This window comes from Vicugna pacos, chromosome 26 (genome assembly GCF_048564905.1).
Source record: "Vicugna pacos chromosome 26, VicPac4, whole genome shotgun sequence".
In the NCBI taxonomy this organism is placed as follows: domain Eukaryota; kingdom Metazoa; phylum Chordata; class Mammalia; order Artiodactyla; family Camelidae; genus Vicugna; species Vicugna pacos.
Window position 1 is genome coordinate 18,819,740 of NC_133012.1, and position 24,303 is coordinate 18,844,042.

At 39.7% G+C, this 24,303-nt stretch overlaps 1 protein-coding gene across 4 annotated transcripts in view; it reads left to right on the forward strand.

Annotated features, from left to right (window-relative positions):
- The window catches only part of FAT1 (FAT atypical cadherin 1), a 109,123-nt gene that overhangs the window by 43,350 nt on the left and 41,470 nt on the right, over nucleotides 1-24,303 (forward strand). For all 4 annotated transcript variants that reach the window (XR_001460211.3, XM_015249180.3, XM_015249182.3 and 1 more), the window contains exons 3-5: nucleotides 7,532-7,846; nucleotides 23,104-23,165; nucleotides 23,833-24,162. Coding sequence is in view for 3 of the 4 variants with exons in the window: in XM_015249180.3 (XP_015104666.2) it covers nucleotides 7,532-7,846; nucleotides 23,104-23,165; nucleotides 23,833-24,162 (707 nt within the window). In the remaining variant the exon portion in view is untranslated. The remainder of the gene's footprint in view (nucleotides 1-7,531; nucleotides 7,847-23,103; nucleotides 23,166-23,832; nucleotides 24,163-24,303) is intronic.

Sequence of the window (24,303 nt, forward strand, 5' to 3'; positions counted from 1 at the left end):
GGGCCCTGGACTTAGTCAGTCAGGTTTTGGATTCTTGCTTCTCTACAACTAATTGGGTAGCTTAAGGCAATTTACTTAACTTTAGAGGCTTAAACAAGTTAATAAATGTAAGCACTCATTTGATGGCTAAGTGGTAAGGGAATTCATTAATTAAGTCATTGATTAATCTGTTACTGTGATGATGAATGATGAATTAATGGCCTTAGATCAATGACTTTTCCACTCTGACCTCTGCATCTGCATCTGGAAAATGAGGATCCGCCACTGAGCTTGCAGAGTAGGTCAGGATTCAACAGTATGGTATATAGGAAACATATGCTGAGTGTGCAGCCAGTAAATGTAAGGTGGGAAAAGTAATCTACATTGAAACTGTATAGTTTTTAAAATATAAAACAAACTGCTAGCAACACTGCCATTGGTATGAGAAATGTACCCTTTGGATTTTAATGCTTCCAGGAAAAGCTGTCTGGTGTCTAAAGTTTTATCCAGTTAATACGAATTCAGATGATACTTTTGATTCCAAGGATGGTCCTCTTATCCGTGAAAGCCATCATTAACAATATTAATGATTCTGACATGGAAATCAGATCTTGGAATCATTTCTTCACAAAGCATGAAAACATGGTTTAGCAGAGCTTGCTGTGGGAGTGACTCTCTTTGCAAAGCTAAGGAAATCCCTGGACTTGAAACATGATGCTTAAAATCTGATTATGAACTTAGTATGTTTTAGTAAGTTTGCAAGTCAGAAAGCTTCCTCAGCTGATTCCTCAGTTATTGCAACAATTTTAATTGAAAGAGTTGTAGCTATACATTTTAATTAAAATGATTTAAATAGGCAATCTAAATGATGAATAAACGGGTTGACAGTTACTACATAAAAACCTTTCCCTTTAATCATTAACTTATGACCTAGCTCTGAGCAATATAATTATAGAATTTCCTAGACCTAAAACTTTGTAAGTAGTTTCATATATGAATACTTTAGAATATTAAATTGTTGAAGCCATCAGAATATATCCATTGTTATTCATTGACTCAAATTAAATGAAACAGAGGTGAAAGATATAAAGGGAAAATAAAACAAGAAGTTTATACTAGCAAAACTTTTAAAGGACAATTGATACTTAGACTTTGGCCTTTTATTGTATGCATTTTAAATATGACTTAAAATTCATGGTTATAGAAATTTACAAGTAAAAAATACCTTAGTTCATTAGGTTGATTTTCTTTATTTTCCCTCCATCACTTTGTTTATTCTAGACTTTTTCCTGCATATGTAATTGTGTATGTGTTTGTGTGGTTTAATTTTGAAATTGAACTAAGAAAAACCAAGGTCGTATTTTATGTACTTTTATAAAATAAAGGTTTATATTTTTTGTTCAATTTCTGTATTGCTGACACTGTTCCTCATAATTAACAGACACATCATTTTTGTAAAGCTGCATCGTATATACCATTATAAATTAACCAAATCTCCCTTTTATCCTGATGCTGTGCAATGTGCTTAATGTTTTAATAGCACAAAACAACAAGGTTTTTTCAGCATCAGATCCTTTACCTGGATCCCCAGATGTTGGGAAAACAACAAAACCCACTTTTTTCTATCTGGTCATTCCATGTGTATGTTCTGTTGAAGCCAGGACTTTCTCTGTGTTCAGTTGCTCACACATGCTTCTCTCCAATGAGAGGACGCAGCCAGAGACTTAGAGGTGGTACAGCCTGACTGTCTGGGGCCAGTGTCTTTGGGGTTGAACCCCAGTTCAACCACCACTAATGAACTGTGTGACTTTGGGCAAATTGTTGACACTGTTTCCTCATCTGTGAAATAGAGATGATCACCTTACCTACTTCGAATTTCTGTAAAGATTAAATGTTTTGAGAAGTGCTTAAAATAGTGTCTAGTATATCATGAGCTCTGTGTATGTATCACTGTATTATAATATCACCATCATCATTACCATTCCACTGAGTTTGCTGTGTTCCCAATTGCAATGACTTATTGCAAAATGACACTCAGGGCAAGTTAGTGGTTTTGAAAGGTTGGGTCATGGTGACAGTTCCATGTCTTCCAGTTAAACCAGTTAAACTGGAGGGTTAGTTTTACAACATAATTTACTCTGTTTTTAGCTGTAAGCGGGCAGAGGGGTTTCTGTTGAAGTGTGCAGTGTGCTAGGGGACTGCCTGGCAGTGTGCTTGGCCTGTAAGGGACGCTTCTTAGTTAACTTATTTTATTTTACAGATTTTTGACCTTTTTAGCATGGAATATTTACCTTATTCGTGTGGTCTCAAATATTTACATATATAAAATAAGCATTTAAAAGTTTAATTATGTATCATTTTCTTTTTAAAGATGTTAGAAACTTTTTTACAGATAATTTTTCCCTGCAAAATAAACCATTAGACATGACTCTTTACATTTTCCTTATGTTTTATGGTTACCAACACCAGTAAAGTAAATGGTAATGTCTTGTATACTTGAGGTGAAAGGAAGTGTCAAATTTTTGACTACTGAAAGCATTTTTTCTGTGTTTTCCCCTAAGTGGACTGAATAGTCATTTTGGCATCTTAAATGTCTTCCGTTTAACAGACTCTTATCTCAGTTCCTGTAGTTTAGTCATCAGTAACAGCACAGTTTTGCCAACTAATGTAGAATCAGGCAGGAACGTTAACTGTATATATTATACATTCACATTATGATCTGCTGTACTTCTGTCTCTAAAAGAATTAAAGGGTTTTGACTTATTAGATACTTTTGCATGTCAGATTGATACAGTCATTTTAAAGAGTGGTTAAATTTCAGAAATCTCACTTTTTATATCAGGAAACTCATGTTACCACTTTTCTTTGCACATTCATGTTATCAAGGCAAGCCAAAGTAATAAAATCTTTCTTACATTTATAATAAATTTAGAAGTTAAAATATAAGCAGATATGTAATTGATTGCTTTAGCCCTGTCATATAAGGTTTTATTATGTACACACTGGGATCTCTCAAGGTATTATGTTAACAGCATGATCAGTCTAAATCTCATATTTAATGAAAATGAGATTAAAAACAAATTCAAAAAAGTTTTATGACTTAAAGAAGGAAACAAATTAATTACATACTATGAACTTTGGTGGACATCCTTTAAAAAGAAATTAGGTAGGGGAAGGGCATAGCTCAATTGGTAGAGTGCATGCTTAGCATGCACGAGGTGGCGGGTTCAATCCCCAGTTCCTCCGTTAAGTAAATAAATAAATAAACCTAATTACCTCCCCCTTCAAGACTAAAAAAAAAAAAAAGAAATTAGATTTACAGAAAAATTGAGCAGATGGCACAGAGTTCCCATACAGCCCCTCTGCCCCATACAGTTTCCTCTGTTATTGTCTTACACTAATATGTCTAGTTGTAATTAATGAAGCAATCTTGATACGTTTTTATTAACTAGCCCACAGTGCACTCAGTTTCCTTGGTTTTTTACCTAATGAGCATTTGCTGGTCCAGGATCCCACATTACCTTTAGTTGTCATGTTTCCTTAGGCTCCTTTTGGCTGTGCCTGTTTCTCATACTTACCGTGTTTCTTTGATGACCATCTATGTTTCAACACATGCTTAATAAGCACTCATTTCCCGAGCCCTGGATGTAACAGACAACAAATCCATGCCCTCAAAGGGTTTAGTTTTTTTAGCAGGGAGTTTATAGTTGACTTCTTAAACTTAATTTTACGAAAGACTGTCTTGTAGCAGATTACTGTTTAATGTGACAATTAATGGCACTTCTGATTTTTCCATAATTAGCAGAAAAAATTGAGTAACCATTTACAGATTAATTGCAGAAACATAGATCTCTAGTGGAGTGTTGTAGAGCAGAGGTATCTCTGTTCTTTTTAAGTGAGTGTTGTTTTTATATTTGGGAAAACACTTAGTTCCAAAAGAGTTACTCTGTTTTTGATGAGACTATGGAATTGGAGAAGGGAGCAGTCAGTCCCTTGTTGCCTGCAGGGAAAATATCATCAAAAATGATGTTTCATGTTTAAGTTTTTCTTGGGATTGACTAAAGAGCCTTTTCATGCAATTGCTGCCTTAAGCCTGCTTCCAGAAAAGTTTTTTTAAAAAAAGTGACATGATACATCAGAGAGGAGGGTAGGGTTTGCAAAGTTATGTTGTCAGATTGTTGCTGATTGTAAGTATTTTTGAGTTGGAGTTACTGAAGAGACTGAAATAGCAAGGTTTTTGTTGAAAGCTTTGGCACTAGGAACCAAGACCTGTTAAACAAAGAAAACAGGAAAATTCTAGGAAGAAAGGTGCTGTGTGGCCATGGAAATTTGAGTCAGTTAAATTATTTTGGGCAGTATAGTGGCCACATACAACTTTATTTTTGCCCTAAACATCACTATGTTGAAAGTATTTTGTTTCACCAGTATCAGTTGGAGGGACGGACAACTGGCTGTTCCTATCCAAGGACAGTGTTTGCGTTCACACACCATTAGCCATCAGTGATGGCTGTAGAAATTAGTTATTCTTGGAAACCTTTATTTACTTTTGGACCATTTACTTGAGCAACTAATGCTGTACCCTATAACCTTTGAGTAACAAGGCAATACAAGAAGATACCATCTGTACCTGTTCAAGTAAAATATATGGACGTTAATGAATCCTTCTAGGAAGAAATTTTGCTGTGGGCTGTATTTTCAGCCACATTGGTCAAGCTCTTTTAACAATTACATTGTTTTATTTTTTACTTTTAATTTTGCCCAGATTTTCCACTGTGGGCACATTTGAAGTCAGTTTCCATAGTGACATCTGGTGGCAGTTTTGACATCCTAGACAGTATGTTTGGAATGATAAATATTTTTATTTAATAGCTCCAGATTTCCGGCCTCCTTCAAATTTTTTAGCTTTATGAACAACTTTTCCTGAAAACGTCTTCATTGTATTCTTGAGATTGGAAGGCCAGGCATTTACTGCTTCCGTCATGTTTCATGAAAGCAAAGAAGTGATTTCTTATAACACTGCTGGGCAGTGTATAGATAACAGTCTTGTCTAAATTTATCTTCTCTGCTCAAAATATGCGGCGTAGAGTCACGCAGCAGCGCCCTTACCTTGTCTGCTGCCTGTGCACCGTAACCTCTTGACAAGAGATGTCATTTCCACGTTAGTCACCTCGCTGGCTTTCTCTCTTCCAGCACTGATTCTCGTCTGGCTGGAGGGAACCCTCGGTTCACAGCCGGGTTTACGGATCATCTAGGGACATGCTATTGTTGCTTCCCCCAAAAGTGAAGGAAGAAATAAAAAAAAAAATAGGAGCAGAGATGGAGAAAAGAAAGGTTGCTGAGAGAGGGGGAGATATTTGAAGACAAGAGGGAAACCACAGGAAGTTAGCGCATGGGTGTCTGTAGGTGCCAAATAAGATGTGCTGTTACTGTGGGTATGGGTGAAAAAGAAATGGTTTTAAAACCAAAGTTTAGTATTTATCATTGCTATTGATTCCTCAGAGAATTGCTTCAGGTAAAGTGAATGTATAACCTGTATGCAAAAGAAGTAGGAGTGATTTCAAGTCATTTGGTAGAGGACATGGGTTGAGAGCAACAGGAGTGGGTGGTGCGGAGAGGAGCGCGGTAGGTTGACTGGCTTCCAGGGATGGCTGGGAGCTGTTCGTTGTTGCTTTTCTGTATTAAAGGAAAATTACTTTACTTTATCTCAGCCTCTGTCTCCTCATTTGTGAATCTGGGATGAAAATCATTTGATACCTGAGTTCTTTAAATGATTTAATGCATATAAAGCACTCAGGGAAGTCCCTGACAGACAATAAATCCTTGTATTAAATTTTTATAAATACAGTAAATATACTCGTATTGTTATTTGAGCATTTTCGTTAGAAGAGATTGGCAGTTAAAAATTTCGCTTTATTTCTTAGTCATCTATAAGCTGTATTAAGTAATTTCTTTCTGTTACAAGGATGTAATAATTAAAGTAGATAAAAACATAGACATCTTAGCAATCACTCTGTGAAACAGATGTAAAAATATACATTCCAAGAATTCATGAAGTATGAACATCTGAGCATCTCACTTAAGCATGTTTAACTGCTAATTAATACAATTCCAGTTCCTTCCATATTTGAGTAGAGCTACTTTGGTGTCTCACTTTGAACCGGGGTAATATCTGGAGATTACCCGGGACTTGGAAACTTTTCCTCCTGGCTGTGGCTCAGAGGTCAGGCACAGAAGAGTGTGACTGCCAACCCCCCTCCCCAAGTTACCAGGTTGATTGGGAGGGAGGTTCAGTTCCAAGGAGAAGCAGCCATCCCATAATTGTCCATTATAGTCCAGACTCGAAGTGGAACTTGGTGGGAAATCAATGGCTGTTTTTGTCTATGAATTAAATCTCATAATGTATTTGCATTTTCTCCTTATTAATATTCAAAATAAATGAGGGTTTTTTGATATTAACCTCAAATAAGCAAATCTTTAAATTTATATAATGATCAAAAAATAAGTACAGATTTGTGTTTGATTGAGATAAATACTGTTTCATTTATGAGCATAGATTAAATTGTTACTTGTAATTTTTCTCATGGTATTTTGTGTTCAATGGGAAACTTTAGTGATTCTAGAGTTGTAGGATTTCCAAAGTTCAACCTGGACCTTGTTGAACCCTGAAAGTAGCATTAATTCAGAATGATTAATGCGCAAGAAAGAATGCTGTGATGTATTTTGGGAGAGCCAAAGGACAAGATTATACCAGTGAATAAAAAGGTGGTATTTGCCCAAGAGAAATGGATATTTCTACTGTTAATCATCCTGAGAATAGATTAATCCTGGGATTAACTAAGGCTTTGACTGGTTTCAGTGGCTGGACCAAAATGTGACAGACATTCTAACCCTCTTTGTAGTTATGTAATTTCATCTCTTAGTAGTTGACTTTGTAAGAAATGTGTCCTAGTTTGGGTCCCCATTGAGGACTTTTCTGTACCCTGGTGAAGATATCTGTTCATTTTGTTCATTCATGTAATAATTACCAGGCTTTGGGTAAGGTGCTAGGTAAACTGGTATTTGAGAAGGATGTGGTCTCTGCCCCTGGGGACCTTGTAACATGGTGGGAGAATTTATATTTTCAGCACCCTATTTTCAGCACCCTGGTTGTCTTTGCCATTTGCTTAAGGCAATTAAAAGAAACTAAAGGATTTTAGGACCCATTTATCTCATTGGGTTGTTTTGAGACTTAAGTGAGATAGCATTTTGTAAAGTGCCCCACATAGTACCTGGCATTTAGTACTAATAATAACAAATTTTTAATAGCCAATATTATGTGCCAAGTGCTATTCTGACCATTAGATGTGTATTAGTTCATTTAATCACCTTACGAACACACTATTATTATCTCCATTTTATAGGAAAGGGAACTGAGGCACAGAGAGTTTAGACAGTTTGCTTAAGATCACACAGCTGTGAGTGACACAGAAGCCCTCAAGAAGTCAGAGTTGTCATTTAGGTGGACACTTTCTTGTTGACTTGCTGCTTCATGGTTTTCTCCTTCCTTCTCTAGGTGTCATAGAGACTTCAGATCGACTGGACCGCGAGTCGACCTCCCATTACTGGCTCACAGTCTATGCGTCCGATCAGGGCGTGGTGCCGCTGTCCTCATTTGTAGAGGTCTACATAGAGGTGGAGGATGTCAATGACAATGCGCCACAGACGTCAGAGCCTGTTTACTATCCAGAAATAATGGAAAACTCTCCCAAGGACGTATCTGTGGTCCAAATTGAGGCATTTGATCCAGATTCCAGCTCTGATGACAAGCTGACATACAGAATTACAAGTGGAAACCCACAAGGATTTTTTTCAATACATCCTAAAACAGGTACATGCTAATACCATTATGTATGAAATGTTCATGCTTATACTCTCTTGATACAGGGAAATTTAAGAATTAATTTTCTTAATTTGCCACTTTAGTTTTTGATAAATCATCTTCCTTTTGAAGGGAACTTTAGAAGGCAGTCTCCAATATAAAAATAATGAGAAGTTTATAAAAATTTCAGAGGAGGATTTTGGATTCAAGGAAATATTTGCCTGGAAGTAGGGAGGGGTCACAAACCTCGAGAAGCAGAAATCTAGACGCCAAAGCCTTGAGGTGGTAATTCAAGACAAAATCACCCCTTTTTAAAAAAATCACGTGATGAATTAGACTTTAAAATGTTTTCATTTTTCTTAATGTCTTCTCTCTCTTTTAGATTAGTTTTTAAGTCGTCTCGGAAGGGACAGGCAGGCAAGGCAGACATGCCCTTTAGAATATGTGAGTAGATACCGTAGGTCTGGACATGATGTGTATTTGAGGAGAAGGAGAGAGAAGAAAGAAACTGAAAGAAATGATGTAAGTTAGAACTGTTGCGGGGAGCCTTGAAACCTTGGTTATCTCAGGCCTCTGAAATGGTGATGACACCGCTGTTGTGTCCCGTCTTGTAGAAATGTGATCAACGTGGCATCGCCACTCCCTTTTACGTCTCTCCATCCTGACAAGTCGTAGGAAGAGATGTCTGCCGAGGCTGCTGAATCCTTACCATCAGGGAGAAGCAGTGCCCCGCAGGGGTCCGCTGCTGGCTCCCGGACCCCTGGGTGGGAGGCACACGCATCCTGCTGATAGAACAGCAGGAGAAAATTCACGAGGATGGCAGAGAGGCTTCATTTTCTTATGAGTAGCAGGCAGATAACAGTGGAGAATACCGATAGTTCACAGTCAGGAGTATGTGCTGTGAAGTACATAGTAAACTGTGTGTCCAGTAGGGAAGTCTGATCATTTCACAAGTCACCCAGCGTCTCTAAAGATCAAGAGGTCACCCTATTTTAGCATGGGCATTATAAAATATTGTAAATTTAGCTTCGCGAGGTCTGTCTCTAGATGATTCAGTTCCCCCAACTCAGCAGAACTTCTGGGCATGATCTTCAGGGTCCAAGTGTAGCACCTCAAAGGGTACATGTTCCTCAAAACTTTTAAAGCAGAACTGATTTTTGGTAGGTAGGTCAGCATTATTGGGGACCAGACTGTGAAAGCTGGGGAGAGACAGTCCGGTGGAAGAAAGTTCCTGTGATGTGCTGACTCATCACACCACCCGGGGGCCCTTCGTCGTGTTACTTAATAACTAATGGCTGAGTGAGAAAAATCACAGAGCTGGGAATCAAGAGACGTGGGCAGTAGTGAGGCTTTACCTCTGGAATCTTAGAAAAAACTGGCTTCCAGGTCCTGACACTTTGTGATTAGTCGTGAGCGTTTCTGCACACCTGTTACAGCACGTTTGTGCCCGGCGCAGCGCACTCACAGTCACACTTAGGGGAGGATGTCACAGCCTTTCCCCCCTTGTGAGTGTTAGATACATTTGCTCTGTTAACTCTACATGAGAGAATCAGGACCTTAGGAGATGGATAAATGTGTGCCTCTTCTTTGGATAAACAAATTTGACATAATAAAATGAGTCTACTTGCTCCTTAGTGGGAAAGAGAAGTCTAAGACCCTGGTGATTATCACAACGTCCAGCAGACTGGAGAAAGCCTAAATCTACTGCCATTCAAATTGTTTGTTTACACATCATGTGTTCACTGAGCTTCTGCTGTGTGTTTAGCTTGTTAAGGATGCTTTGAGATTTTGTCACCTGCGTAAGTGAAATAGCAAAGAGAGACAGGTGGGTACAGGTGGCATGCCTGGGAGCTGGTAGACGCCTCTGGGGAAAGCAGGAAACAGGCGGATGTGATGGTGTCATTGGGAGGATGAGGCCCCTTGGAAAAGTGATTGTGCTGATTCTGAAAGTAGTAAAGTGGACGCGGGGAGAAGAGGCAGGGATGTTCCTCTTGCTCAGGGACAAGCTGAAGGAGTGGTGAGGCCAAGAGATGGAGTTGATGAGTGTATGGGAGAATGGCTACACTTGATGGAAAAGTGTAAATACCAGAATGAGGGTTAGAGGATAATATTTATGTTATTTTTATAAACAATGACCTATTTTGGAGACTCAACATGCAATCCCCTGGAATGTCTTATATAAACTTAAATCAGATGACCTCACTAAGTCCTTTTGGAGAGGAAACATCTCCCCAGGACCTTTCTCTCCTTTTGTTGTAGTATGACACATGTTTAAAAAAAGAAAAAAACCCTTCTAGGACTCGGTTTGATGATCTGAATTGGGGATTCTCAGTGACAAGTTTGGCCGAACATTTTAAGAAGCGTTTTGTGTTCCAGTCACAGTTTTTGTGCCTGGAACTGTCTTTCTGCCTCTCAGAGAGTTCTCATTAGGTCATTTATAAGTAGAGTGGCAGGTGGTAGGGATGTTTCCTTTTATACAAGCAGAAGAGACTCGATCCATTTTCCTTTTCTGATACCCACACTTTTGTTGACACTGGCGATTCTTGTAACATTTTTTGTTTGATTATGCTCAATATCCGTTGGAGTAAATTTGCTTTTCTTAGCAAAACTTGCGCAGTTGCCCAGGGCTGGGGAGACAGCAGCAGGAGGGTCGGGTTCTCTGGGCCCTGCCAGCCCCGGCTCCTAGACGCGTGCGTCACAGCCTCCTCTGCAGCGTGTCAAGGACGGAGACCACGGGGCCCCAGACAGTGGGGACCAGTGTGCCCTTCACAGGCTTCGTTATCCACAAGTAACCTTGGGAAACTGGAGCCACCCAGGAAAAGTGTCTTTTTAATATTACCAGTTTGAACTTTGTTTATCTTCCTGTTTGAGAACAAATACACTGAGAAATAAAATTTTGTATGGTTAAAAATAAATTCATCAGAATTGTGTATTAGGTAAAAGTAGAGGCATCTTTTTTGAATACATGTGTGTTTGTGGATATGATTTCTCTGTGTCTGCAGGGGTGTCTTAAAGGGTTAGGCTTTTTGACAACTACTGGATCAGTGCTCATCACTTGAAATTTTAAATGGTTTAAGAACGTTGAGACTGTTTCAGCTCACTGTTTTCTTAGCTCTTCCTTTTATCACTTCTGTAGAGTTGAATGTATTTTGGAGGCTGATCTTTACTCTGAATCTGTCATCACTTTTGAATCTGGAGCACGTGGCACTGTTTGAATCAGGTCCTCGTGGTGCCCTCTCTTTGGGCCGATTTCCACCAGCTGGCTCCTGCTCGTTACCTCTCAGAGCTGAGCTTGAAGGAGACGGCCAAAGAGAAACCAGCAAACTTTGGCTTTCCTTCTTTTGCTTCTCTTCTGTCTTGTTTTCGGATCTTTCTTGTACTCGTCTTCCACCCTTGACCTCACTCTTAGATCAGGCTGGGATAAAACTTTCTCTCAGAGCCAGCAGGGCAGTGACTAGTGTAACTTGCTATGTGCATCGTACTTTATATATTACAAGTGACCTCACATACTTAATCTTGGCAAGAAACCCTGTGAGACAGGCAGGAACTACAAATGCTAAGAGTCTGCTGTCTTCCTCGTTTGTATTTTCCCCATTTTTCAAATAATTATACGACGTCAGAGAGAGGTGAAGGCCACTCGAGGTCGGAGCCAGAAAGGCGTGCATTTCAGCACTGCCGCTTCTGGGTGCACAGCTCCTGGTTCACGCCACGTGCTTCTGGGTTTGCGATGGAAATGTGATTTGGGAGCTGGTTTTTTTCTGTACCTTCTCAGTTTTTCCCCTTAGGGGATATCTGAATTACATAATTGTTGCTTTTTTGGCTAATCTTATTTCTAATCTTACCTTCACACCAAAAATCACGAAGCTTCTAAATAACACTGGGTGTATAAACTTAGTTTTATTAGCTGTGTACTGCAGGGATCTCTTAAAGTTTTTCTGTGAACGGCCAGGAAGGACATACTTACGGCTTTGCAGGCCATGCAGCCTCTGTCCCAGTCACCGGGCTCTGTCCCTGTGGAGGGAAAGCAGCCAGACACCAGGGACATGAATGAGCATGGCTGCACGCCAAGAAAACTTTATTTATGGGCAGTGAAGTCTGAATTTCATATACTTCTCATGTGTCACAGTATCTTCTTTATTTTTTTTTTCCCAACCAGTTAAGAATGTAAAAGTCACTCTTAAGCTTGCAAGCGTACAAAATTAGGTTGGAGGCAGTTTTCCGACCTCTGATATGTTGGTAAATTGACTATTTAGGCTGGTTAAATTGCTGATTTATTCCTGAGGGGTTAGACTATTGGATATTCCTGAAGTTCAAATTAAATTTTTCCCCATTGCTCTAAGTGAATACTTAGAAAGGATGAGATCTGTGTTTTGCTTCTCCAGGTTATTAAAATTATTCTTTAAAGCATAGTAGTTAGAATAGTATTAAGGTTAAAATCTGAGATAAGATTTAGCAAGTTGATAATAGACTGTGAGTCAGATGTTTTCTGCTTTGAGAATTAAATATTTCTCATTGGAAGATAAAATATTTCCAGGTTTGGGGATGTTCACACTTCTTGTGCCGATGTATCCTGTTAAAAAATATTTCAGAGCTTGAAATTCTAGCTTTCACAGTTGGCTCTATGTATATTTATCTGATCTTTACCATTTCCTTTTTTTTCTTTCCATTCCCTAATTCTGAGTTGAGATGTTTGTGCTCAGATTGCTAAGTTACAGCTTCTTATGCTTAGCAGAGGACAGCTTTATACGGTGGCTGTTTTTCATTTATGTATTTACATGCAGGATAGAGTAATGTAGGATTATTTTGTGTTCCATGTAAGAAATGTTCTTCAGTTGCAGCTAACAGGTATGCTGGGTACTCATCCATGTTCTAGTCCAGGATCACATTACAGCTACCTTTTTCTCAGTCAAAGCAAGTGGCATTTTATTGTGGCTGGAACGGACTGAACAAAGTGCAATAGGAAACAGCTATAGTTGCAAACAACTTCCAAGCGTTTCCGGAACATTTGATAGCTGCACAGGAAGGAAGTGAAGGGCCAGTCACTTCACGAGGGCAGGAGTCATTAAAAAAAAAAAAAAAGTTTACGTATTTGTAGTCTTTTCCCAAAGATATGCAGATATTTTAAGGAGGAATTTACCAGTTTCTCCTGCTTATTTTTAATTCTATATGAAGTGCATGTTACCCTTAAAGGCTAAAAGAAGTCAGATTTTATGCAGTGCCTTTTCTGTACATGTTGAAATGCTGATAATGCTTTCTCTCCCAAAAATCTGTTAACCTGGAATCCTTATGACAAATTCTGTCAGGGGGTATTTAATTTTTTTGTACATGTTGCTGAATATCATTTGCTAAAATTATTTTAAGAAGTAGTATTTTAAGATTTTGCACTTAAGTGCCTGAAATTAGCCCCCCCTTTTTTTGTCATCATGACATTAACTTTATAAAATGGGTTGGGTTTCTTCCCCTCCCTTATTATCTCTGCTGTATCTGACATTTAGAGGAATGTTGAAGGCAATTCTCAGTAAATTGCATTTGGCTTTTGATCTTATGTTTACCTTATGTTTCCATAACATTCATTTTCAACAAGAAACAGCCAGTAGGACAGAATTAAAACCAGAAGAGAAGCCTGGAGATTTCCGGGTGCCAAATTCCTGCTCAGCCATGGCCTGTGTGACTGTAGGCTAGTCATTTGATTCTTCTTCTCTTTTTTTTGTTAAGGTTTTCTATGGGACTCTGAAAGTTTGAACTAAATGAGTTCTGAGCGCCCTTCCAGCCTTGACAGGCTATGAATAGAATCCCACTTTTGGCTCCAAGCCTAATCCTGCCGGCACCAGGACTGCAGTGACAAACAATAGCAGTTCAGATGGTGGCAGCTGCCCGAGAGCTGGAGATGGGCTGTAGTTAAATGCAGTCTGAGCAGCACCTAAATGCAGACAGCGTGGGGCTGCCGAGGTCTCTGAGTCATGGTCTGAAGCTTCGAGGGGATGGATGTTGAGTGATAACTACAGGGAAAATTGAAAGTTTGCTCTTGGCCTGCAAGGCAATCTGTATTTTTAGGCTGGGGCTGGGGAGTAGCGATGCCCGCCTCCCTGCCTGTCCTTCCACGCCTGCTCTGCCTGCTCACTGCGCACACGTGTCACGCCTGTGTTTTGTGGGCGTTTGATCCTGGCTCAGGTCCTGGAGCGCCAGGGTAGAACCAGGCATGGTACAGAGTATGTGCTTACTGCTTAATTCTTGTGTGTTCCAGTTGACTAAGGATAAAATTTAGCGAAAGCCATATGATTTCCATTTCACCTGTTGAAAGAGGAGTCTGAGAGGTTTGAACAGGAAAATGCTGTCCTTGTTCTAGTTTCTGACCCTCCTCCTCATCTGGTGCCTCTGTCTATCCACTGTCAGTCCTCAGGACTTAGCTGTGAACTTTGCACATTGCAGTAAGCAGCCTTGTCCTGGGAACATTTTCACTTTATTCAAGCTGGTTAGGTACAGGTCTGTAGTTGAGAATGTCCCTTGGAAAAGTATTTGTCGTGCTACACGGAATTCTGCAATTATTGTCTCCTGCTTTCCTGTCTCCCTGTCGTTTGCTGTAATACTTTATTTTAAAAATTAGAATAATTATTGGTTATTACTAACAATTACTAATGTATTGTGTTCTTTATTTTCCATACATTTGACTAGTCCCTATAGTTCTTTGATAGCTTAACCAGCTCAAAATGGGCCATATTTTCAATAGTATACTATGGAAATTTAAAAAAAAATTATCCAGGAGTCAGAGGTTTAAAATACATATCCCATAAATTTTTTAAACACTTTTGTTTAACTTCTGTTAATTTTTCTTGATAATAGGCATTTTACCCTTTTTTTTTTTTGCCTATATAAGAGGCATGAGAGGTCATTATGGCTAAAACAGACAGTTTTGACAAATGTAGGGTGAGCACAGGTAAATTACTAAAGAGAATATTTTATTGAGTAAGTTATTTTTGAAAACTTACTTTTTGTTACTGTTGTTGGATCCTGAGGGGCCCGTGTTGCTTGTTGAATGTACTCTCAGAAGAACAGAGAGAAAGGGTTTGGGTTTATTCAGAATATGAGTCTTTTCTTTCTTAGTTCTTAGCTGAAACAGCTTTCTAATTGGGACTTCGTATTTTATAGGCATTAAGCTAGTGTGTATACTCTTTATAAAGGAGTTACTGAAAACTAGGCTGTTCTTGTTTCATTATTCTGTTATAGGGGAGGAAAGAATATGAGAAATAATATATTCAGAGATACACCTGATATGCACAGTTTGTGGCATATTTTATATATTAATTTAAAAAAAGAAGACGACTTAGTTCATTTGCGGTTCTCAGCCAGAGATGTTCAGGAGGCCCTCCCAGGGCTGAGACAGCCTTCCTCCCCTCAGGGAACACGTACAGTTATCTTGGATGATTTGCAGTGTTTGGTACTTTCCTACCCCAAATCATCATTGGGCAGATATTTTTTTAATCCCCTGCCTTTTAATTGTCTTGTCTGTAGAATGATACCCTATAAAGGCATAAGACATGTCAAATGAAGACAGTAATAAAATGGAAAATAAGAGGAGTGGTTATCTTTGGGTTATCACCACTGGCCATATTCTGGAACAGGGTGTATTACTTTAATGTACTACAAAAGGCATTTCCAAAAAAAAAGGGGGAATTGGGCTGTTAACATGGACACTGATGCAGCCATTTTGATCGTTTCCTTTTATGTTGTAAAGACTACATTTCACTTACGTTCTAGCAGGATTTAATGATTTGGATCAGTAGTTGCAAATTTGTCAGGAAAATTCTGGGAGATGCTTTAAGCTTTAGTAAGCAACGTCAGAGCAGTTGGAATCTTCACGTGGGCTCTCCTGGCCACGTTTTTGAAGTAATTTCTGCAGTGCTAATTGTGGTTCTTAAGTGCTGCTTATTTCTCCTAAATCCATAGCCCTGTTACATTTTTCTATATCTCAAATGGTGTTTTGAGAAATGGATAATATGCTCTGTTCCAGAATGAGGCCAGTGGCGATAATTACAATGACTAAAAGCAGTTCTGCATTTAGAAAACTATTGAAGTGTGGGGACGTGGAATTTCTTCATTTTTCGTAAGTGCTTGGCCTGAGATGGTTGGCGTGGGATGGACTGCCTGATCCCCTGGAACGCTCTGAAGCTGTATGAGCTGGTGGAGATTCTGACTTGGCTGGGATGTGGGGTGGGAAGGCAGTGGGTTTGGCCATCACACCTCGGGGTTCCGCTGCTCCCTTCTGGCTGAAGGTGGGCTAGAGCCACAGAGGCTGCTACACACTTTCTTTGCTGAGAACTCAGCTCTGGTTCTAACTCTGCTGTTGACTCTGACCTTCAGGAATTAATAACATTCCTGGACCATATTTCCTTTTTAAAGTTCAGGATTTGGGCTGGAAGATTTTAAAAGACCTTCTGGCTCTAGCAAACTTTCACAGTGAGAGGATATTTTAGAATGTGTGATACCTTTCATTAAAATTTTGTTTCAAGAGCATATTTTAAAAATTGTGGAAGATATGCTACTGTAATATTTCTAAGAAATTTTAATATTTTATTTTTTAGAGGGAAAATAAACACGGCCAGATGTTTCAGAGTTTTAAAAAAAAAATCATTTGAGAGTTTCCAGCCTGAGATTAGTGTTCAGCCAATAAATATTTCATTATCCTTTCATGCTGACCTTTAAAATATTTTAATGTTTAAATTTCTTTAAATAATGCATTCATTAAAGAATAAAAGATGACCTTAATAAAGAAGTGTACACGTGAAAAATGAAGCTGCCCTCTCCTCTCTTCCCTTCTTCTTTCGGCCCACCTGTTCCCAGGAGTAGCCGCAGGCAGTCATTTGGGCTTTAACCTGTTAGGAACGTACACATATTACATATTTTGTATGTAGTCTTTGGGGGTTTGTAGCCCTTGTCTAACAGTTGCTCGAGCAATCAGTGTACTGACTGTGGTGTGACGGTTGTTGTACCGTAATTGTCCTTGGTGTTGCAGATTATTAAAGCGTGCTGAGTGTCTAGGGAGCAGGCCTGCTAAAGTGGGTCTTGGACATAGAAAGGTAGAAGGAGAATTTCCCCATTATGGTGGTAACAGCTACTGAGGAAGCTCCCCTGTCCATACTGGAGATGCCTGAGACTTAACTCAATCCTCCCTTTACCACCAGCTATACCACAAATCAAGTTCTTAAACTTAGTGAGGAATAGAATATATTAAAGTGTTCTAGAAAAATCAGTGGGGAAGACGGTTGAAAATGATACTCCTGACATGCATGCGTACAGCCAAGAGTTGGTCAGAATAGGGCTGTGGTGAGGAAGCCGCTGTGGGAGAGACACGAGGTGTAAGGGTTTCCCTAAGTAAACTGTATGCCTTTGTGGACGGGGGCCTTGTCTTATGCTCTTATATCTGTGTCTCAGAGGGACATACTTGGGGAAGACTTTGTGAAAAATTAGTTGAATAACGTAGTGCAGACTGAACAAGTGGGTGACTTTGAGCTAATAAACTTTATGGCAACATCATTACTATTTATAAACATACATTTTGTTAATTTTTTAGTCCTCAGCAAGAGATCGTCAGAAGCAAAAAATGTAAATTGGTAGAATAATAAGTTTTTGAAGGTCATTATTCAACACAGAGACACTTGACTTGTCGGTGTTCAGATGGAGCTGTAAAGTATCCACAAGCCAGGCGTCCTCATGACCAGCTGAGCGCAGGAAGGAGGACAGTAAGAGGGAGGGGGTGGACGGAGGGGAGTGTTAGGGAGCAGCATCAGCTCTTCAGAATCTTGGAAATTTTCACTTTTCTCACTGTTTAGAGTTAAGACATTTGCTTATAGAATTTGGAGTTGGATAAATATATTTGCTATTGAATTATTGCTTCAAATTTTAGCCACAGAAAAAAAGTTTCTAACTACTGTAGATGTTGAAGTTTTGGGTTTTGACATATTTAATTTGAAATCAGAGACTCTCCAAAGGAGCAGAGAAGATTTGTGACGATGTAAATTTAAATTATTTAAATTAACTTAAGGATACAGCTTTTCAGTCCTGCTAGCTACATTTACAGTGCTTGGTGGCCGCGTATGTGGGGGGCTACCGTGTTGGGCAGTCCTTCTCTGGAACATAAGTTGGTATAGTTCATGCATTATTGTAAAATAAGCAAAAGGCTAAAAAAGCCAAAGTAGTTGCAGGGGCTAGAGGAGAATAATCAGAGTGGTGGGCAGTGTAAATTAGGTGAGCAGACTTCTGTTTTCTTCCTTGATCTTTCCCCTCCCTCTCCTATTTTCCAGTAGAATAATTGGAAAATGCTTCAAAGTAAATTTCTTACCAAGCAAGGTGAACACATGACCATACAGCTTTTTTTTTTCTTTTTTTTTTAGAGGCAGGACCTTTTCCTTTACAGTTTTGGTTCTTAAAAAACTCTGCAGATCACAAGTTATGTTCTCTCTCAACACTGTTGGACCTTAATCCTATTCAGAAATCCTTTTTTTTTTCCTTCCCCAGCTGCCACCTAGCTGCATTCATGGTGCTGATGTTTCAAACCCTTTATTCCAGCACCAAAGCCTTCGGTCCCTCCCTGGCTTCTCGCATTGTTAATGTGGCCTTCAGACTGATTCTCTGGGTTTATTGAACTCCCATCTTACCCCTTCGCTACATGACACTGAGTTAGCAACTTGATCTCTGAGCCTGTAAAAATACTGATTTATGGTACAAATGCTGCCATGGTGTATACATATGTAGAATGAATGAGAAAATGCATTTAAAGCTCATAGCACAGTACCTTGGCATTTAGTAAGCCAAATAACAATTAGAGATGAGCTCATTTGATGCATTAATTAACTTTTGCTTCAGAGCAAACCATCCCAAAACTCAGGGGCTTGGAACAGCCACCATTATTTGGTTGGGGATTCTGCTGGGCAGGTCTGGGCTTGTCTGGGCTGGGTTGCTCTCATGCGGTGGTGGTCACTTGGCTGGTTGGCTTGAGCCTGGCTGGTCCCGGGTGGCCTCACTCTCCTGTTGGCTGTGGGTTGGTTGTCTGCCGGAACAACAGAGATGTCCCAACCGCATGTGTCCCTCATGCAGCAGGGTACACGCTTCTGCCAATACAGAGCTTTCAGCAAGGGTCCCTGCTTTTTTCTCCCCGTTTTCTGTGTGTAGACTACACTCTGATCTGTCTTACTGTTTCTTGAATGTAGTCTTTACATGTATTTATGGGTTGAAGTTGCAATTGCAGATTGATGGTGGGAAGAAACCACATTGGCTGTCTCAGCCCACATACATTTATAAAAGTATTGGTCTGCAGAATGGGTTTTTTTTTTTAGGCCAAGGAAAGTTTTTGTCTTTTCATTTCTATTTTTAATTTAACGCAGCTCTGCAGAAAAGAAAAATAAAACACAGAATTACAAGAGGCAGCGTTTGCATATGCATTTTTCTGCCTTCTCCCACTCTTTTATTCTCTAACTTGCTTTTTTGGACCTTTTAAATGAATAATGATTAGCTATTTCTGATTTTCTCTTTTTCTTGAATTTCATGTAAGTCATGGTTCAGAATGTGTGGAGAGCTGAAATACCATAATACAGTAAATTATGCAGTGTGGTGGGGAGGGGACCACCCCCCCCCCCTAAACCTCTCATCTGGGCCTCAGGAAAACTGAATTCTAATCCTGGCCTTGATAATGGCTTATCGGTGGGTTGGAACAGTTTAATTTCTCTTTGGCTCAGGGAGCCAAGTTTGATCATCCTGAAGGTTTCTCTCCATTTCTGAGCTATTGTGCTGATCCTTCTGGGACTTAGGAATAATTATTACAGATGAGCACCAGTGTGCAAAAATGAAAGAAATGGATGCACTTATTAGCTATTTAACACCTGCGGGGTTGATAACATGTGTATAGAAACGTATACTTTGGATTCATTTTTGAAAATAGGTGTTGGTCAGGCAGGCAAGGTGGAAGGATCAGCAGGACTGGGATGCGCAAAATTACAGAGGTGCAAATGAGTGTGGAGTGCATGCTGAATTCTGCAGCCCGGTTGGCGGGGCGGGAGTGTGGGACACTTGGGTAGCATTTCCACTGTCCTAAGCTCCCAGTGCGGCTGATCGCTGGAAAGTAGTGTGTACCTCCAGAGAGCATCCGCAGTTTTCCTAGTGTTTTCCTGCTCCATTAGGAAATTTTATTCTCTCTTCAGGGTTCATTTGGTATGGAAATTGCACACGAAGCACTCATTTTCCCTTTCCCTTGGGGACCACCCCACGTCCTGCTAGCCACGTGCGATGTCCACATACTGCCCCTCCCAGTCATGGTGTTAAGGACAAGAAAACTGTAACCTTGGTGATAGGATTCCTTCTGGTGCAAGTGTTGCAAAGCTAGGAAGCAAGGTCTTTTTGTCGATCTAAAATACCTTACATGTTCTCTAGACAGCTTCCACGTAACTTAAATGGTGATAGCCACGTGAGGCTCGTGGCTACCGTGCTGGTCAGTTCACGTCTAGCTCCATCTCTTCCATCGTGGTTATAGTCACTCACTACATACACTCTCACGAAACAGTTCATAAAAGAAATTCCTTTCCTGTCTGATTCCTGCCTCCCTGGCTCTCGCTCCCTCTTCTCTTCCAAGCATCTCTGAAGGCCTTGGAGGAGGGACTCGCCTTTCAGACTTCCCTGCCCCTGGCTTCTGGGACACCTGGCTCCCTCCCAGCCTTTGCCTCTCAGGCGTCCTTATGACTTTCTAAACACGGATGCCGCACGCTTAGTAAGATCAGCCCTCCCTTTTCTATATTTTTTGTAGACCCACCATTCTCTATTTTTCGTACTTTCTTCTGTACCTGGGGAATAACCAAGTCTGCCTCTGCCTCCAGTGACTTCCTGTGTGCCTCTAAGTGTCTGCCAGATGCCACCATCACCTTGACCACCTGTTGCAGTGCCTGACACATCTTGCCTATAAATACACGTTAGATGGGTTTTCTGTTAACATGCACATAAACTATAAATTTGTATCATTATTTCCAGCATAGTTCCTGTGCCCCTCTTACTCTAGTAAGTATTTTTAATTCTGCTCTTTTATGGTTTTAAGAAATTCTTGTATTCACACATGTAAGTATTTTTTAGGGTAATTGCTTGGTTATAATAATACAACCAAGAGGTACAAGAAAGGCAGAGTCTCATGGGCTTTGAAGTACACAAAAAAAGACTCTTAAACGAGTGCCTGTAATACTGTGGGGTGATGTTACAACAGAGCAAATAAAAGAGCTCAGGGTAGCCCCACTGCAGGACCCCAGGCTGGGCCGGTCACGGGAGGCCTCAGAAGTGATGTTTCAGGTGAGAGGTGGGGGAGTGGATAGAAAGAGCTGGGCTAAAAAATGGGTAAAAAAGGAACATAGAGTTCACTGTAGCTGAATGGAATTAATATTCCCTTTGAGTTAAGAGAGAATTGAAGTATAGAGAGCATGCAGGTAATTCCTGACCCAGGAGATGATGGGCAGGTTTGCTCTGTCTTCATATTGAGCTGGTGGTGTGGGTGTGAGGACATCTTTATTAGCAGTCTTGTGTGCTGTACATAAACTGTAAAGTGAGGAATTGTATTTGCTAGTGGATATTTGTTTATTTGCTAACAGATACCCCTGCAGTGAATGATTATGTTCTGTAGAAGCGGAATACTGTCTTCCTAGTGGACATGCCGAATTGTAGCCACTTGGGATGTTACCATTGGCGAGAAGTTTTTGGTGGGCACATGAGGACAGCGAGATGGGGCCACTCACAGTGATTTCCTGTCACTCTTGAACTTCTTAAAACCACAATCTGTAAGGGTGGTAAACTTTTGATAGAAAACAAAAACAATTAGCTTTTAAAGGTTTTTGGCTAATGAAAATCAAGCTTGTGCCACAGTAAGCAACATTTTCACACCATTAAGCTTTGCGAAGCTTTTTCCTCGAACCACTTTGAATCTATAAGTATGGTTTGGGGAAAAACCCAGATTACAATATAGTCTTTTGTTGCCCTTATTATAAAGAGAGCATTGTTTCATTGAATAGCGTGGAAGATAATGTTGATGTAGATTCTTAGTGACTTAAGAAAAAAAATAAAGACTTCAAATTAAATGAAAACGCAAACCTTTCATTTGCACATTTAGAGAAACATTTTGAATAGCCTTTAATTGGTAGTTTTGTGAAATTAGGATAATAGGAGGAAATCAATTAGAATGATAAAGTCTGTTCTAAATATGAGTTACAGGAAGTACTCTGAGAAACCACAGACAGCTGGGCAGGAGAAGACTTGGTCCTCGCGGCGGTTTTGCCGCATAAAGATCTTACCTGGTCTTCATATCTTCTGTCAAGACCACTCAGCTTGCACCTGTCCGTTACCTGCACACGTTATAGAGGATATTTTAGTGTTTGGGGAGTTTTGTTTGTATTTTCTGGAAAGTACAAGAATGTATTTCATCGGTTTTAATGGTCTAGGTTCTAACACCTTGGCAGTTTAGCAGACAGTTATTAAAGTTCTAGAGAGAGATTTAAACTATAGACATTTTAGTTTGTTAGAAAAATCAAAGAAATAAAGAATATGGGGTGTTTTTTTTGAGGATCATTTTATTTGCTCCTTTTGAGGGGAAATTAAATGATTGTTATTTGAGCAGCACGGCCTGGAAAATCACATTACTTTTTGTAACAGTTCTTCATTTTTGAGGGTAGATGATTCAAAGGTAATAAATCACAGCCAACTTATGTTTTCCAGTGGTCCTTTTTAATACAGTTGCAGAAGTTATTTCTGCCGATTCTTAATCATCTCTGCAGCAAAGGAGATATGGATGGGGTTGAAATCCTGGATAATTTCCTCTCACTTTTTGAAAGTCTTTTCTGACAAAGTGTATGTTGAAACTGCTGACATTTTTTTAGCATGTAATTGATTCAAGTTTTTCCACTTTCTTAATACTTATGTATTTAACATGTTTAAGAATCATTAAGAGGGGAGGGTGTAGCTCAGTGGCAGAGTGCATGAGGTCCTGCATTCAATCTCCAGTGCTTCCACTAAAGTAAATAAATAAACCTAATTACCTCCCCCACAAAAAAAAAAGAATCATTAAAATGAGGTGTAACATACGTTGTTTGTAAATAAAATAATTAATTGTACCTAGATTAATCATTTTTTCCCCTTGAGAATAAATCAGACATTTGCTCAGACTTCTACACTCAGTGTGTGGTTTCATTTACAATATTTTGTAATTGATTTTATTTTGTGAGGATTCATGAACTGTTACTATTTTATAGGTCTCATCACAACTACATCGAGGAAACTAGACCGAGAGCAGCAAGATGAACACATACTAGAAGTAAGCATTTCTTTATTTTTAAATATTTTAAAAAAATATCATATGGGAAAGAGAAGTCTTCACATTAACTAGTATTTATAACTGCTACTGTTCTGTTATATTAGCTTCTGGTCACTAATAAACAGGAAACTAAAGAAAACATTGTGAAAATCATTCCACTCTCCTTTACACCGCTTTATCCCCAGAAAAATGAACAGATACCAAAAGATCCAGAGCAGCATGTTACAAACAGTGGCATCGTGCCTGGTCCCCTCACCCTGGTGAGAGCACACTGCACACTTGTTAACTGTGTGTCTCGCTCCACAGCCTTTTCTCAGTGAATGTCAAAGGCTGGATGGGAGTCAGATACAAGATGCTTAGGACTTTCCAGATGCTGTTGTTAAGAGGTTGACAGAAATGGTTGTGTCATAGCGATGTGTGAACTACAGAGACTTCTACAAAGCTGATTATCATTAGGAAGACATTTGCTTTTTAGATAGTATATTTTTAAAACATTTCTTTGGTGGGGCAGGGGGTTAATTAGGGTGTTTGTAATTTACTTATTTTTAACGGAGGTGCTGGGGATTGAACCCAGGACCTTGTGCATGCTAGGCATGCACTCTACCACTGAGCTATCCCCTTCCTGCTAAAACATATCTTGATGTTACCTTTAAAAAAAAAAAAACAGGTTACTGTGACAGACAATGGCAGTCCCCCCAAGTCAACCGTCGCGAGGGTGATTGTGAAGATCCTTGACGAAAACGACAACAAGCCTCAGTTCCTGCAGAAGTTCTACAAAATCCGACTCCCGGAGCGCGACAAACCAGAACGAGAAAGAAACGCCAAGCGGGAGCCTTTGTATCGTGTCATAGCTACAGACAAAGACAACGGTCCCAACGCAGAGATCTCCTATAGCATCGAAGACGGAAATGAACACGGCAAATTTTTTATCGAGCCCAAAACGGGAGTGGTTTTGTCCAGGAAGTTTTCTGGAGCTGGAGAATATGATATTCTTTCAGTGAGTGGAGATCTAGTCTTTGAATGTCTTACATACTTCGCCTGTTAACCTAGTCTTGGGTCTCTCTGTTCACTACGCCACCCGCGTCGTGATCTAACAGTGGGAAGCGTGGGTCCGTTTTCTCTGTCATTCCAGTCCCTC